This window comes from Nanorana parkeri, unplaced genomic scaffold (genome assembly GCF_000935625.1).
Source record: "Nanorana parkeri isolate BGI_ZX_2015 unplaced genomic scaffold, ASM93562v1 scaffold18, whole genome shotgun sequence".
NCBI lineage: Eukaryota > Metazoa > Chordata > Amphibia > Anura > Dicroglossidae > Nanorana > Nanorana parkeri.
The window spans coordinates 1,701,712-1,717,785 of record NW_017306286.1 but is presented as its reverse complement, the minus strand read 5'-3'; the positions used below and the strand labels follow the sequence as shown (position 1 = coordinate 1,717,785).

The 16,074-nt window shown below is 40.0% G+C and overlaps 1 protein-coding gene across 1 annotated transcript in view; it reads right to left on the bottom strand.

The window, feature by feature from the left end:
• Positions 1-11,626: 11,626 nt before the first annotated feature.
• Positions 11,627-16,074, bottom strand: part of MVK (mevalonate kinase) — a 24,180-nt gene continuing 19,732 nt past the window's right edge. The window contains exons 11-12 of the mRNA XM_018560543.1: positions 14,999-15,152; positions 11,627-12,088 (exon numbers count right to left, since the gene is read on the bottom strand). Of these exons, the coding sequence (XP_018416045.1) occupies positions 11,937-12,088; positions 14,999-15,152 (306 nt within the window). The 3' untranslated portion in view covers positions 11,627-11,936. The remainder of the gene's footprint in view (positions 12,089-14,998; positions 15,153-16,074) is intronic.

The following is a 16,074-nucleotide window of genomic DNA, read 5'->3' as shown; positions in this document are numbered from 1 at the left end:
GGTTGTCCTATGACATATACCGGTAGCAATCTAAAGCTCAACTCCAGGCAGATATAAGTAATCAACAATAACTGTAGTTCTCTTCATTAAAAAACAAAAAAATCATTGTATTTAGTTAAACAAACCTAAGCTGGCCAAACACTGTTAGAATTTTGTTCAAACAAACAATCCCAAAGCATTGGATCTTGCCATCATTGAGTCATTTAATTTGAAAGCCCTTAAAAATGTTGTCCAGAGCTGCTACTTGAATGGAAGTCCTGACGTATCAAACAGGTTTCTTTTGTGCCTAGCACATGCACATTACAATGTGTACTATTTTTCCCAAGCAAATTTTGTTCCTTTACATAAGAAAATAAGAAAACATTTTCCATCTTGCTCCTTCAATTTTTCTCATCACTACAGTCAACAATAAACATTGATTAGATGCAACTAAGCATCAGAAAATTGAATCAACATTCTGAAAATGAAAATTATCAAAAGAAATTCTACTGGTGTATGGCCAGCTTAAAGAGAAAGTAAGCTTAAAAAATGCAGAATGGCAACATTTCTATAACAGAAAAGACAGTGTTAGTCTTTTCTGCCATAAAAGCTTCTTACTGCCATTTAGCATTTTTTTCCCCTTTACATTATGCCGTGCATGCACAGTTCAGTGCACATGCTCTGTTGCTGTGCACAAGTACTGGCAATGAACATGCAGGCAGGATGGGAGAGCAGAATGAGCAGACAGATACCCTTAATAGTATGCTTCTCCTCTATTGCCCAATCTACAGACTGAGGAGTTTTTTTGAGCAATATGTGCTGCTGCTGCTGGAGTGGAGGTCATGACTCTGGCTGTGGGGTCTGGATCCCAAGACAGAATGCACAGACTTACACATGCTTTAGCAGTACACAGCTAAAGCAGTACCCATATTCGGTAGATGCCGTATAACTGTAGTTTCTGTAGTTAGGGTTAATAGTAACTCTCAAGCACTCCCCCCCACCCGGTCCCAGAAAGTTCTCTCTCAGGTCCGCTCTTCTGCTCAGTGGGCTGGGGCAATAGCCAGCCTGCTATTGCAATTTGAAATAGCCAATAGCAGGCTGGCTATTGCTCCCTGTTGCTTACATTCTGCTACCGACTGCAGAATCTTGTCGCTGGTCGGCAGCAAGATGTAAACAAAAATTTCCCTAGTTACTAAATAAATTTGGTTGCTAACACAATTTTTTTAGTGTGCACAACAAACAATCAGCAAAAAAGAAATTGAACACATATGTCTTCGATTTTTTTTTTGCCAGTTGCTTGAGAGTGCCGGTAGCTTGAATACCGGATAATGGGGAGTTTACTGTATTTAATTCAGCTGTGTATTAAGCTGCTGGATTGCAATTCAGCTTTAAAGATGGCCAACAGCAAACAATCTAAACAGACTTATAAAACCCTTCCATGTGTCAACTATCTTGTTATTCCCAAGGTGCTGATGAAGGATCCAACATCCCTTCACCCACGTTCCCTCCTCCTTTTCTTTATTCCCAGATGTTTTTTTATGTGCCATCTTTGTATTTGTATGGGTTTACATAATTACAGATATGCATTTCTATCAAAACCAACGTTTGTATGTTTTTCCGAACAAATAAACCATTAAAACATAAAAATGAAGGTGTAAAGCATGCAGAAGTCTTTCTTTACCTCCACAAAACATTTCCTGTGGGTAAGGTTCTGGGCAAGTGTGTGTGTTCTTGGCATTGAAAACAATGAAATTACCAGCTATAAAATCTGACCGGGATTGCCCATTTAAAGACTCATGTTCCCCTGCAGCCTGCTCAAGGTTTTTATCTTTAAAAATGTTCATCTGACTTTAAAAGATATCACTGTCACATCTGGTATACCAAGTCTGCAGTCAAAACTTTTTTTGGTGGTGAAATGTCTACACAGCTAGCTTGAAATCAGACTTTTTACAGAGTTCACTGCTAGAAATGTACGGGATTGATTTTTGTGCTACTTATTTGGAGGAAGACCTGAAAAGGCAGAAGTGTAGAAATTTTAGCCAATCCACCTGCGACTATGTTTGTTAATTTTGGCATTGCACGTTAATTGATCTGCCTGGTCCAGCAGCACAGCTCCTGTATACAGACACAGGTGTATAGCAGCATGACAGTGAGACTCAAATTGTTCTGCACTTTTGAATCTGCAGACGTTCACTGCAATATGTATATGGATTGGTCTCTTCACTGGTGCTAAGCTCAGATCACTTGGCATTGCATTTTCTAATGCTACTGCTTGACTTGTCAGTCTACTTGCCATCTGCAGTTATATTCATCTATTTTAAGTGAACTGCAGTGCTATGAAATAACATACATACATCTCCTGAAAGTGGAACTGAACTTAAAAAGTGAAGCTTTGCTATGTTATAGGCAACATTTAGAAATGTTAACTGTACATTTGTCTGGAACTTTCTGGCACTCCTGTTCTACATTGTCATAGCTGTACATTAGCAGTGTGAGAGCTATGGCACTGCTGCCAATGAATGCTAGTCACAGGAGATTTGGAGTGAGATTCATTAATGCCATTGCTCACTGTTGCTCTTGCTGGAAGCTCTGAAGCAAAAGCCCTGTCTCTCCCCGACTGCCTCCACACATAGGCACAGTGCAGAACATGGCATGGTAAATCAGTAATGGTGGAAGATCAACTGTAGGTATACCGCAGGCAATACTGGTAACTGCTCTTTTTCCCTCTGCCTCTTTTATTTTGGGCACTGCTTCCAGAGTTTAGTTTCACTGTAACACATTAGAGTTTGAAATTCCTGTTATTTCTAGCATTTAAACGCTCCTTAAATTCTTGTGGTTTTCAAAGAAGACTTCTACCTATAAATATGAATGATGCTGGGGTAGTCTGTATATAACATTACAATCCCCTACCACTCATCATCATTACTAGGAAGAATAAAACTACCTCCATTCTTTATTTTATAAACCGATAGCTTTTCTCCTTCAGCTTTCTCCCTCCTCCATACTCCAACCCCCCTCTTTTGGATCTTAAAGCATCCCATTCCTGACTCTACTACACCGGTCAAGAAGTCAGAGCCAGGGTTCCGATACAGGCATCTGCACATGCACATTAACCTGGTTTAGCTCATAGAGTTGTGCCTGGCCATGTGTATTTACTGCACTGCGCGCCCACCTATTGTGAATTCCGGTGCCCTATGGGCTATATAGGCCATGACATTCTGGCCACTCTGTGCTCCTGAGACCTCGACTTATTTCTCAACTACCATTTCTGTTTGCCACATTGTACCTCGCTGCCCGCACGTTACCGACTCTTGCCTGTTTCTGTCTGCGTTCCTGCTTCCCGCCTGGCACTGCTCTGCCCACTTGTTAGCAACTTGGCTGGTCTGACTACGGCTCTTCTGGAACTCTGCTTCCTAAATGTTTCACTCCTGTACCTGCTCAGGACTCATCAGCAATGCAGAGACTTAACCTTTCTGCCATGGTGACATTGTCTGGCACTTTTGCCAGTCCGTGCCTCTGCGCACCTGTTCCACTATTTAGGGGCTCAGCGACTGGAGCTGCAAGGGACTCCACCAAGTACGTGACACCTTTCTCCCCAAATGACATTTGGAATTACCGTAATATAACAAATTAGGGATGCACCGAAATTTCAGCCGCCGAAACATATCAGTCGAAAATGGTACTTTAGTCAAAATGCCAAAAGTACCATTTGTTGGCCATAATTGCGGTGCATCCATGGTTTCTCTCCTCCTTGCTGGGCCCTGCTCTGTGTTCCCTCTGACACAAAGCAGCGTCCAGTGGGGAGGAGAGAAACTGTTAGTGTTCTCTTCCCTGCTCCGCTTGGCCTACTGTCAGCAGTGTCACAGGACGCCAAGCTCTCCTACCACACTGCCCTGATCAGCCTTCTGTGACAACAAATCAGGATGGAGAGCAGTGTGGGGAGGAGACAGCTGTCACAGGTGGCTGAGCTGGTGGTACAGGGGAGAAGTCAGGTCTCAGCCGTGTCACAGGAGGGTGAGCTCTCCTCCCTGCACAGCCGGCTCGGCCTCCTGTGACAACAAATCAGGATGGAGAGCAGTGTGGGGAAGAGACAGCTGTCAGCTGTGACACAGGAGGCTGAGTTACCCTCCCGCACCATCTGCTCAGTCTACTTTGACAGCCGAAGGAGTCAGGATGGAGAGCAGTTACAAGCACTCAATCTGATTGCCGAGTGCTTGTAAATAATTGAGGACATAGTATGTTTAGTGTGTCCACAACTATGAATGAACAGGAAGTGTTCATCACTTCCTGTTCATTCATGATTGTGGACATAGTAACTCATACTATCTCCAGTTTATGAATGGGCAGGAACACTCAGTATAGAGGCTTCCTGTTCATTCACAGTGGCTGCAGAAAAATAGAAAAAGAGCTCGAGTCCTCAATCTATGTCAAAAGGGAAATATCAGGGGTCTGTTTAGACCCCTGATATTTCCCCAGAGCCCCCCGACAATAAAGTAAAAGAATAAAACAAAAAAATATTTTTCGTTTTCGGCCGGAAAACTTTTTTTATTTTCAATTTCGGTTTGAAAATTCAATTTCAGTGCACCTCTAATAACAATTTTTTACCATATTTACATTGCCCCATGTTAATGTACATTGTTGATGGTATATTTTTTTTCTTGCACTCTTTACTGTGCAACTCACATTTTATGACCTCAATAAACTGTGTTTACTGTGAAAAGCCCATTAGTCTCCAATGACTGAGGAATCCACCAAAGCCATGACACACTGCAGAATAATGTTCTGTGTGTAAATGTATGTGTGTGTGTTCTAGAACAAATAAACATAGGATGACCAATAAATCCTAAACAGATCAGGGATATACAACATACATTATTATTATTATTATGTTCTGTATATTCATAAAAAGTTCTGGTAGTGTGTAAGAAAACCAGAATCCACATTAAGTCCCTCCTTTATGGAATTGAAATGTAAAATCATTTTTATTTCTAATGTTTTTAAAATTCCCTTTCAGTACTTTTATATTGAGGTTTTGGATGGAGTGATCTTTCTGGGAGAAGTGATGTCCTACTGGGGTGCAATACTTAATGCCACGGTGTAGTATGGCAACTTTGGCGCCCAGGACTCTCAGCCAGATGGGCTGAGAGGTTCCACAATGTGAATATCTTTGTAGTGGAGGAACTGGCTGTTCAGTTCCTTCCAGGTTTTCCAGACTATAGTGGGATAGGATCTCCAGTCTTGGGGCCAGGTGTTGCCAATGACCAGCTTGGGCTGATCAGGTGGCTGAGAGCAGCCTCATTAGGAAGCTAGCCCAGAGCTCCGGAGAGAGTTGTGGGTGTGCAGGAGGCACACGACCACAGGCAGACGCTGCTGCCTGAGTGAGCACAAGTGACACATCCAGGAAGGCTGGAGAGGTCCAGAGGGTTGGTGACCCTGAGATACCTCTTGGGGAGACAGAGAGAGAGATAGTGACACACAAGGGGTGAATACTAAAATGCTTGGAGCTGAGGAAAGCTGCCGAGGACTGTATTTCCAGGGAAACTCCTGGAACTATCACACTGTGAGTGTATGGGACAGCCAGATGTCGGTGAGACCAAAACACGATGTTTTGATGAGAGTCCAATGAACTGTTATGCTTAATTTATGCTGAAGAAAGGCAAGTTATTTTGTGAAGTTATTGGATTGTTGACCTTTTGAGTGAATAAAGACTGTCCTTTTTTATGTTAAAGTTGGCTTCAGGAGTGCTCTCTTAGCATGCACCATTGGGCTATATTCCCCAAACTATCACACATATATATATATATAATTTTTGTTTTTAATTTATTATTAGGGATGCACCGATACCAATAATAGTATAGTATTTGGGAGTACTATACTCGCCCAATAGCTCCAATACCTTCCCCAATATCAGAACTTCCGGTCAGTGGGAGATTTTCTCTGAACAGCAGTGCCACGAGAGAAAATAGTTCCGGCTGGCCTTCTGATTGACCAGGAAGCAGGCTCCATGCTATTTGGCCGGCCCCATGCTAACTGGCAAAAAGGCCGGCTTCCCAGCCAATCAACATCAAGCTGGCCAAACAGCCAGCTCAATACTGATTGGCTGGGAAGCTGGCTTCTCTGCAAATCAGCATGGAGCCATCCAAACAGCATGGAGCCAGCTTCCCTGGCAATCAAGAAGCCAGGCGGCGGAAGTACCGGTATTAATACTCGATATCGGCAAGTACCGAAATATAAATATTGGTACTCGTAGTCAATACTGAAAAAACAGTAGCAATACATTATATATATATATATATATATATATATATACACGCATACACACACACATATACACACACACACACACACACACACTTCAGCTTTAATATATTAGTAAGAATTATTTCAAATACATACAGAAAATGTTGATGCATCGTAAATGATGAAGAAGAAAAAATCAGGACTGTGATGTACAAACGTACAGTGAATAAAAGAATGAATAAAATAATATTTCCTGGGAAATCTGGACACACAAAGATCCAGAATATATATATTTTAGACTTTGAGACATTGACATTTTTTCGTTTTTTATTTTAGGGTTTAACAATCAATCTCAGGCAGATAGACCTTTAACCAGTCACGTTGGATATTCGGCATGTGATATGTGCATGTGTGAAGACGAGATGGAACCACACAGATCAATTAAAAGCAAATCTAAACCCAAAAAACATAAAATTTAACGTATAGCAGTTTACCAGATGTGGTGGCTACATTAGATTCCTTTTTTGTGCTTTTGTCCTTTAGGACAGGAAGTGTGTTACTGGCAGGGTCACCAGATAAATAAATCAGGAGAGAAACCCGGGGTGACAAAGCAGCTCCCCCATAGATACAGTACAGTGAGTGTTGTCACTTCAGGACATGAAGTGTGTTACTGGCAGGATCACCAGATAAAGTGACAACACTCACTGTAGTGTATATAAGGAAGAGCTGCGTTGTCACCGTGAGTGTCTCTCCTGATTTGGATTACAAACACTGCCTCCTCTCATCTCCATTACACAAGGTAGAAGTGTTTTTTAGTTAGCAGAAAAGAACTGGGAAGGCTAATAACATTGTTATAAATTTCAGTAGAGGAAGTTACAAGGAAACTGCATTTCACACCGGATCAACAAGAATTTTTTTTTTTTTTATTTACTTGCACTTTTTGTACTTAACCTGAAAAAAGGAAAATTAATGCAGCCACCACATCTAAGGACTGGTAAGCGGCAATATAGAACATTTTGTTGTTGGATTTATATTTCCTTTAATGACGAATCCTTACCCTTTGGTTGTTCTACTGACTGAATTTGACTCTCTAAGCCAAGATCAAAGACCAGAACGTACTGTACACTTCTGATAGCACTGTAAAAGGTAACTGAAAACGGCAAGCCAGAGAATATAACACTGAACAGTATAAATATATTTATTATATCTATATTGAATTAAAACAGCATCTGTAAAGTGGTACTTTATATACAAGTTCATAATCTTCTACAAAAAAAAAAATGCAATAAATCAGCAGTCATATTTCAAAGTACTTTCAGATATTATGAACTCCCCACTTGGGGAGTACCAACAAAAGACATTTAATGACTGCAAAGGAAAACTTTTGTGAAAGAAATATAGAAGCTGCCATTTCTGACTTGTCAATCTGCAGATGCTGCTTGCCTGGCTGACACACAGACCCCTGGCTTCAACACAATGGGTCTGAGTGACTAATGGCAAAAAGGCTGTTCATTTAGCAGGGGACGTTCCCCTTGGCTTAGTGAATGAGGTGAAATTTCACTTTGCAAAGAATACCAAATTATTATTATTGTACACGATTGATATAGCGCCAACAGTTTGCACAGCGCTTTACAATATAAGGAAGACATTACAATCACAATACAGTTCAAGACAAGATGGTAAGGAGTGCCCTGCCTGTGAGGGCCTATCACGTGCAAAGAAAATAATAATAATAATAATGGTTTTTTTTTTAAAACAGTATGTTTGCTTGCATGTGATTGGATGATGGAAGTCGGCAGAGCTTCACATCATTTGTAAGGAAGGGAAATACTTCCCTTACAAAGTGAACAGCCTACGAGTCACCCAAAAGAAGTATACTGATGATGATTGCTGACCTTTTTCTGACTTCCTCATCTGCATGCTTGTTAGGTGCCAGTAACTCAAAGAAGTTGTAAAGTCCCAGCCTATACTATCCTGTTATAACATCACCATGGTAATAGGATTACATACTATAATTTTTGCAATCAAAGTTTGCGTGAAAAAAAATCCCTTTTACATAGTGAGCGCTGCCTTCTGTATGCCCGTCACTTTCACCAACTTCCTGGAGTCCCAGTGTGCTTTGCATTTCTTTTCCTGCTGCTTGATGTGATGCAGTCTTGATTTCTCAAGACTACATAGCCCATCATGCATCACTTTCAGCAAGCAATGATAATGTTACATTGTGGGAAGTAGGAAGTGCATATTCACAGGACTGAGTGACATTGTGTCAGTGCACTGGGGAAATACATCCTATGGGCATCTTCAATAAGTACGTTAACAAACTTCTAGATCAATATGGGTATTAGCAGTGGGATAGAACGTATGGAAATTGAATATACGGTAGAAATACATATTTATTTTAATTTTTTGACCATAGATACCCTTTAACGATTGAAGCAAATGAGGTTTCATGATAACCAGTGACCAGCATTTTCAGAAAAAGGTCAGCAATGGCAGTCCCTACATTTCTCTGGGGGATGGTTACACTTATTCCTAACCTAGAGATGGCCACAGACACCTTCTGTCTGATACAAAATCCATTTACTTAAAGTGGAATTGTAGCACATCCAAAAGTATCAATGAAACCTATTAAGCATTAAAAACAGGAAATTAGTGGGTGAAAGAAGTGAACTGTAAAAATATTAAAAAGCGAGTTAACAAAATCTTATATCTTAAGGCATAAACTCTCAGTGTCAAGTAAATTTCAAGAGAGGAATTTTAAGATTTGAACTAGATGGTATCGTTGCCCTCAATGTTCCCACAAATTTCGAGTAGTTGCTGGAGGTGTCAATTGTATCCAGGGACAATGACACGTAGATGACACAGACACGTAGATGGTGGGAGTCCCCCCCAATTGTGCCCTTTTGGGCATCAGTGTCTGATATACATAAAGACATAACAAAAACAAAAAGGTAGATCGAACACCCCAGTTAGCCCTACTTTTCACTATTACAGTTTATGCACCTTCAGTTTATGGATATTTGGAATAGTTGGATTCGATTTATTACCATAGCCAAAATAGAAGTAGCTTATTTGGGGTCTGCTTGGAGCTTCCAAGTTTAAGTAATAAATAAGTGTGTGTGTACTTGTTATTAATATCCCTTCTCCCTCTAAGGCACCTTATTGGGGTAGGCAATAGTTAAAAATATAAGTATAGGAGGATTCGATGAGAGAAAATCAGTTGGAAAACTTCTTCTGATTTGGATGTATATAAAAGCTTCAGTAATATGTGAACATTGAATTGTGTGTTCTTTTCTATAAAATAAATATGATAATTAAAAAATAAAATAAAAGCAGGAAAGGTAATCGTAGCAGTTAATCACAATTGCAGCATATTTCCCACACGTATATTCCTTACATACGTCTCATTCCTGTGAAATAATCCTTACAAAGCACTATTACTGCCCACTGACCATGTTTGCAGAGAAGTCTTGCACATGTGGGTGCAGTACATGTAAGCCCATTTGTTTTAATGCAGACATTAACCTCTTATGGGTATTCCAATACTGGGGAAGGGACACTGCCATTTAAAACTCATCACCACCATCTCAAAAGGTGCAGAGAACGAGATTAAGTGACATATATAGTACCTGACATTTAACTGAATATAATATGTCCATTTTTTTTTTTGGTCACAAAAACATCAAATATATCATTAACAATAATTCAAGTACATAAAAACCCAATAACCAAAATCTCAAATTAGTTTTAACATAATACTGTAATTTCAAAAGGGATTTTCAATATTTTTAAACCTGCAACCTTTATTAAAATAACACCTGGTGGTCTTGCCACGTAGGTCCTTATTCAGGCACGTCTCGTTATAAGGTAACAACGCTCTGTCTCTGTCTCCCAATTGTGCTGCTGCATTGTCACTCTTTCACACAGGCTCCCGATAGGGGCCGTTTCAACACACATGCAGTGTTGTCACCATTAGAAAACCTGTCCTGAGAAATGCCATGCAGCCATCTTTTCAATGCATGATCAAAATAAAATGTGAAATTTGTATTTTATTTTAAAGAAGCCAAACTAAACACCATTAAGTTATGCCTCGCCTATACTTTAACTTATAATTTAATAAACATTTTCCCGGGTGCTACAGTTCCACTTTAATTATATCAATTTTGCTGACTTAACCACCTCAAGACCAGGTGTCTAGACTCCCTTCCTGGCCAGGCCATTTTTCAGTATTCAGCGCTGCAGTACTTTGACTGACGTTTATTCCGTCATGCAACGCTGTACTGAAATTAATTTTATACCATTTTTTGGGGACAGATAGAGCTTCTTTTTTTTTTACTATAATTAGGAAAAATTACAGAAAAATGTTGAAAAAAATAAGTTTTTTTTTTTATAGCATGTTAGGAAACATTTATTATTACCCAGTTTTTTGGTAAAATATAAAAGATCGGGTCACGGGCACCCGCAAAATTGTAGAAAACTACCGTACCCAAAATTGGCCATAGGCAACACCACTTTAAAAGCTTTTACCGCTACCGCTACCGCTCATCAGTTTAGTGTTATCAGTGATTGATGGCCCTAGACTTATTGCTCTCACTCCGACGTTCGTGGCGATATGTAACATGTGCGGCGTAATTGGCGCAATCGTCTTTTTTGCATGTATGCGCCCCCGACGCATGTTTGCATGTGTGTATGTATGGGTGGGGACTTTTAAAAATAATGTATATCGCTTGTATGGTAACAGGCATCGCTGCCTGTTTAAATTTCAGGCTTTTTCCCGCTCGCGCGCGCCCGTGTCTGTGCGGACGTCTAAAGACGCCCGCTCAGATCTAGAGAGCTCCCGGCCGGCCGTTTTTTTACTACGGCCGGCCCGGAGGCAGTTAAAAGGGATACTAAACTCAGGAGCTAAATCTTATAAATGTATTCAAGTATGTTAACTATTAACAATACTGGACCTTTTTTGTGCATCAGTAGATCCTCAAATCATCTCTGAATTGGTAGTGACACTGTCCATCCTTCTGGAGGGTGGCTACTTTTGTTCCCCATGATCTCTGTGTGTGTTGTAAAGTAGCCACCGCTCCAAGCTCACTCCTGTAATGGACTACGATCTTGTGTTTAGTTTACTAATTTGCTTTGAGATTGTAGTCCATCACAGGAGTGAGCTAGGAGCGGTGGCTACTTTACAACACACACAGGGACCATGGGGAACAAAAGTAGCCACTCTCCAGAAGGAAGGACAGTGTCAGCACTAATTCAGATTTGATGTGAGGATCTACGGCCGAGTGATACACAAATAAGATACATTTTTGTTAATAGTTAGGGTACTTGAATGCAATTTTAAGATTGAACTCCTGAGTTTAGTGTCACTGTCAATAATCAAAGATGCTGGACAAATTATTTCATGTGATGTGTCTACAAAAGGCATAGTTTTTTTTGACGGCTTAAGGGGACTGCAGTTGGTGCTCTGTAACCTATTGGTAAACACACCAAAATATACTTTATAACTAAATACATTTCTCTGAGCCACAATTCGATTTCAAATGACTGCATCTCTGGCCAGTGCGATGACTGATAGCTGCTAACAGGTAATACACCATTATTAAAGTCACAAGCTTTGCATCTTTTCACAGCCTCAGTAAAGCAAGCAGTTCTAATACAATCTTCATGAGATAAGTCTGTGATGGTGCTGCACAATGTAATATCCATAGGCTAAATATAGTTTATATATTGCTGAAAGCTCTTCTAATATCTTCTGGCAATGACAGAGAAGAATGCAAAGAAACACCTGGGGCTCCGATACTGGTCTCCCAGCACTGATATCCACAGTCCACGAGCTGCTGCTTGGCCGCTTCCACCACACTTCGGTCTACATCTAAAAAGGAGAATTATTATTAGGAGTTACATTTGTACAGTATGTTTCTGCAACAAAAGAACATTCCATAAATATTCATTTATTTGCTTATTACTACTTATATGCGCTTGTGTATGATTAATTTATTGATAAAGGTAAACAACAACATTTAAGGTTAGCTAATTTACCGTGTGTAATAATTCATCAAGATTTCAGTTTATTACAGGCTGGGAAATACTGCCACCTACCAACCATTCCTGGTACTGCCCTTTAAGAGGCAATAATAAAGTACTTGGTATACTCTAGTCATCAATTCCGATGTAAACTCCAAAATATTGTTGCATACACGCTGCCTTAACTCACTGTAGGTCCCTGAATTTAAAAGAGATGTCACACTACTAGTCAGTATGTTAAACAGCAATTCCAGGCAACAAACAATACCAATCAGTGAGTTGCTATTGTTATCCTGAAAAAATTGCTGCTGTGTAAAAGTCAGAAATTTCTAGGGAACTCCAGGGAATTTTCATTAATCTGTGTTGCCTGAAATTCACAGCATTTGACCTTATGCAGCTCCTCAGATGATCAGTGGGGTGCATCCTCCTGAAACATATGCTGTATACATGGCCTTGGATTAATATCTGCCTTTTACATTTAAATTAAAGCAACGTGACATCCCTGAGTTCCCTCACTGGTCACTGATATCTTTGCCCAGTCTTCTTCCGGGTATGGGATTTTCGGACATTTTCCCTGGCCATGCCGGGATGACATAACTCCTGTGTATGAGTTCATTTATCTTGGCAAATGCCAAAATCCAAACCAGGCAGGTAAGAATCTTTTATTGCAGAACAGACATAGTATGTCTCTTCTACAATAAAAAAAACTGCCTTTGCAAGATTATGGGGGCTATTCACTAAGCTGCCAAAGGCAGTCGACTGAATAACCGAGCCGAAATGAAAGGAGCCAAAGACCGTTTGGCCTATCACAGCAGCTCTGTATGGCTATTTTTAGCCATACATCAGTTGCCTTCGGATCCCTTTACTTCCCTTCGTTTCAGCCGAACAGTGGAAGATCGGAAGAATCTGTTTGCCTCAGTCGATGCAACATTTTCATCGGCTGAGGCAAACGTCTGGCAGTTCATTCGCTGCTGTTCACCCCTATTCTCATAGGGGGCCTAGCAGCATCCGGCTCGGTAATTCTATTCGCTACCTTGGAGGTAGCGAACAGAATAAGAAATGCAAGTGTAAAAAAATAAAAATAAAAACAGTAAATACAGCAGCAGGCTCTAGGTCAGGGTGGGCAACTCCAGCCCTCCAGCTATGCTTCAACTACAAATCCCAACATGCTTCTATCTCTGGTAGTCATATCTGTAACTGTCAGTCTTGCAATGCCTCCTGGGATCTGTAACACAACAGCTGGAGAGTTGCCCACCCCTGCTCTAGTTGCTGCTGTCAATGTGCTTACTGTTACTTTTTATTTGCTGAGTTGCTTTCATCTGTGTGTTCCTATTTAACCCCTTACTAACCTCTGATCAGCCCTAAATTAATTCCTTTGCCACATCACTATTATTTTTCTGCTGTTTTCAAAAAAAAAATTGAATTATTTTTACATACATTTAAAAAAAAAAAAAAGGCCTTTAAATGTATTTGTAAATAACTTTGCAGTCTTTACTTTCTACCAATAATGTAATTTTAGTGCCATTATAAATGGAACAAATTATAGAATACAATTATAGAATAAAAATGTATACTTTTCTACTTTAAAGTAACAATTTGTTCTTAAACGAACACTGGTCTAAGTACCACAAAGGGTGATTTTTTTTTAAATCTTTTCGTCTATTTTTGCCAAGGGAGCCTTGTTTGTCCTGAAAAAAACAATTATTTTATTATAGCTAAGAAATGTAAAAATTGATCTGATCCATAAGGGGTATACAAGTGCGAGAGCTGCTTGGTTAATGTGGTTTTTCTAACACAACATAGGAACCACAATAAAAACAACTGTCCAAAAACTGTAAACGATAACGAGTAGTCTTAAAGTGTATTTCCACTTTTGCAGCCAAATTGGGATAACACCGATTCTATTTGTTACATGTTCCCAATCACATAGCATAACTTAAGAAATGCTTACATTTTTAGTGCTTTTTTTACTTGCTTAAAAATCCTACCTAGCTTCCCACTATGTAATGTTAAGAGGGGGAGGCTGTGGGAAGTTATGTTTACTCTAATTAACCCTGTCTGTACTGTGCTGGCAGATTTCATTATCAGTGCTAAACTAGATTTGAACACTGCCTGTTCTAACAAAGGATTAAAGACTGAGGCAATGTGTGTTAATAAGAGGAAGCTCAGTTTGACCCTAAGTGCCCGTTCACACTGGTGCGATGTGTTATTCGCACAGTTCCGTGCAACTAACGCACCTTGCCGTGCATCACACCTACGGTAAGTTAATCGCATGGAACCGATTAACGGATCGCACCAGGGTGAATAGGCCCATCAGTTTGACCAGCTAATTTCACTTTTAAACTGCTCAGAGTAGACTGGAATCGGCATGAAGACCTTCACCAAAGAAACAGCTAAAAGGTAAAAGATATATTTGTAAAAATGTTTTTTTAGATATGCTGTGTAACGCTTAACAAACCTATAAATGGGATTTTCTCGAATTTTACTGCAAAAATGGAAATGTAAAAAAAAAAATTACAAAAGTGCGAATAGGAAGCACAAAAAATCAATTTGTCACGAATATAAAGATCTGCTTTACAGAAAGCACAAATCGCATCTCCCCAGTTCTAATGAGCAGATAGCGGTCACATGACAGGTGTTCACATGTATACATACGTTCATTCATCTTCAACTGCCAGGAAAGCTAAAATCCACAGAGAATTTGTTTTCAGGTTTCTCTCACAACAGTCATGACATGACAAATGAGTGTAATACTTACCAGGTCGCAGTAAAGTTATTGCACAGCCACCTCCTCCAGCACCTGTCAGTTTACTGTGCAGACCATGAGAAGCAGTCACCTGACAGACTCTGTCCAATGACGGATGCCCAACACCAATCACGTTAAGATGATGTTGATTGATGTCAATCAGTTCCTGGAACACCAACAAAACATTCCACTTTTTAGGAAGCACCACCAGTGCAGGAATACATCCCATGATTGTCACTATACTTATGCAACCGCAAACAATTATAATTCATATTTTATTAAATACTGAATATCATTTGACTGGTTAGTATTTTACGCAGAGCTCTATTTATCAAAGAATTGAAAGTAGGCATTGTCTATTGTTTTTATATAACCAATTTTATTTTCTATTCTTCTGTGGACAGGAGAAGAAGCTGACTGATTTTTGTTGGCAATACAGTTCTTTTTTCAGGCAAGCTGTAATAAGCAAGCACAGTGGCATCTCATATCTACCGTGGTCAGTCTATCATTCACTCTTTCTTCTCCTCAGTATACACTCAGGAGGGAAACGGATTTGATGCCCCCGATAAAACACCTAGTTCATCACAAAACACAGCCAAGTGGTTGACAGAACCCGGGATACAACAAAGACTTAGTCTACTTAATGCAAATAAAGCATTGGGACCGGATAATTTACACCCCAAGATACTTAAGGAACTAAGCCAGGTTATAACAAGACCGTTATTCCTCATTTTTAAGGACTCTCTAATGACTGGTAGAGTTCCATGTGACTGGCGGAGGGCTACGGTAGTTCCAATTTTCAAAAAGGGGGCAAAATGCCAACCTGGGAATTACAGGCCAGTTAGTCTTACATCAGTAGTGTGCAAACTGCAAGAGGGGATGATTAAGGACTATTTAGTAGAATTTGTTCAGGCTAATGGTATAGTTAGTGAGAATCAACATGGGTTCAGGAAAGACCGTTCCTGTCAGACTAACCTACTGACTTTTTACGAGGGGGTACGTAGAGATCTGGATGGAGGGAGGTCTGTGGATGTGGTATATTTGGATTTCGCTAAGGCTTTTGATACGGTACCTCATAAACGCTTACT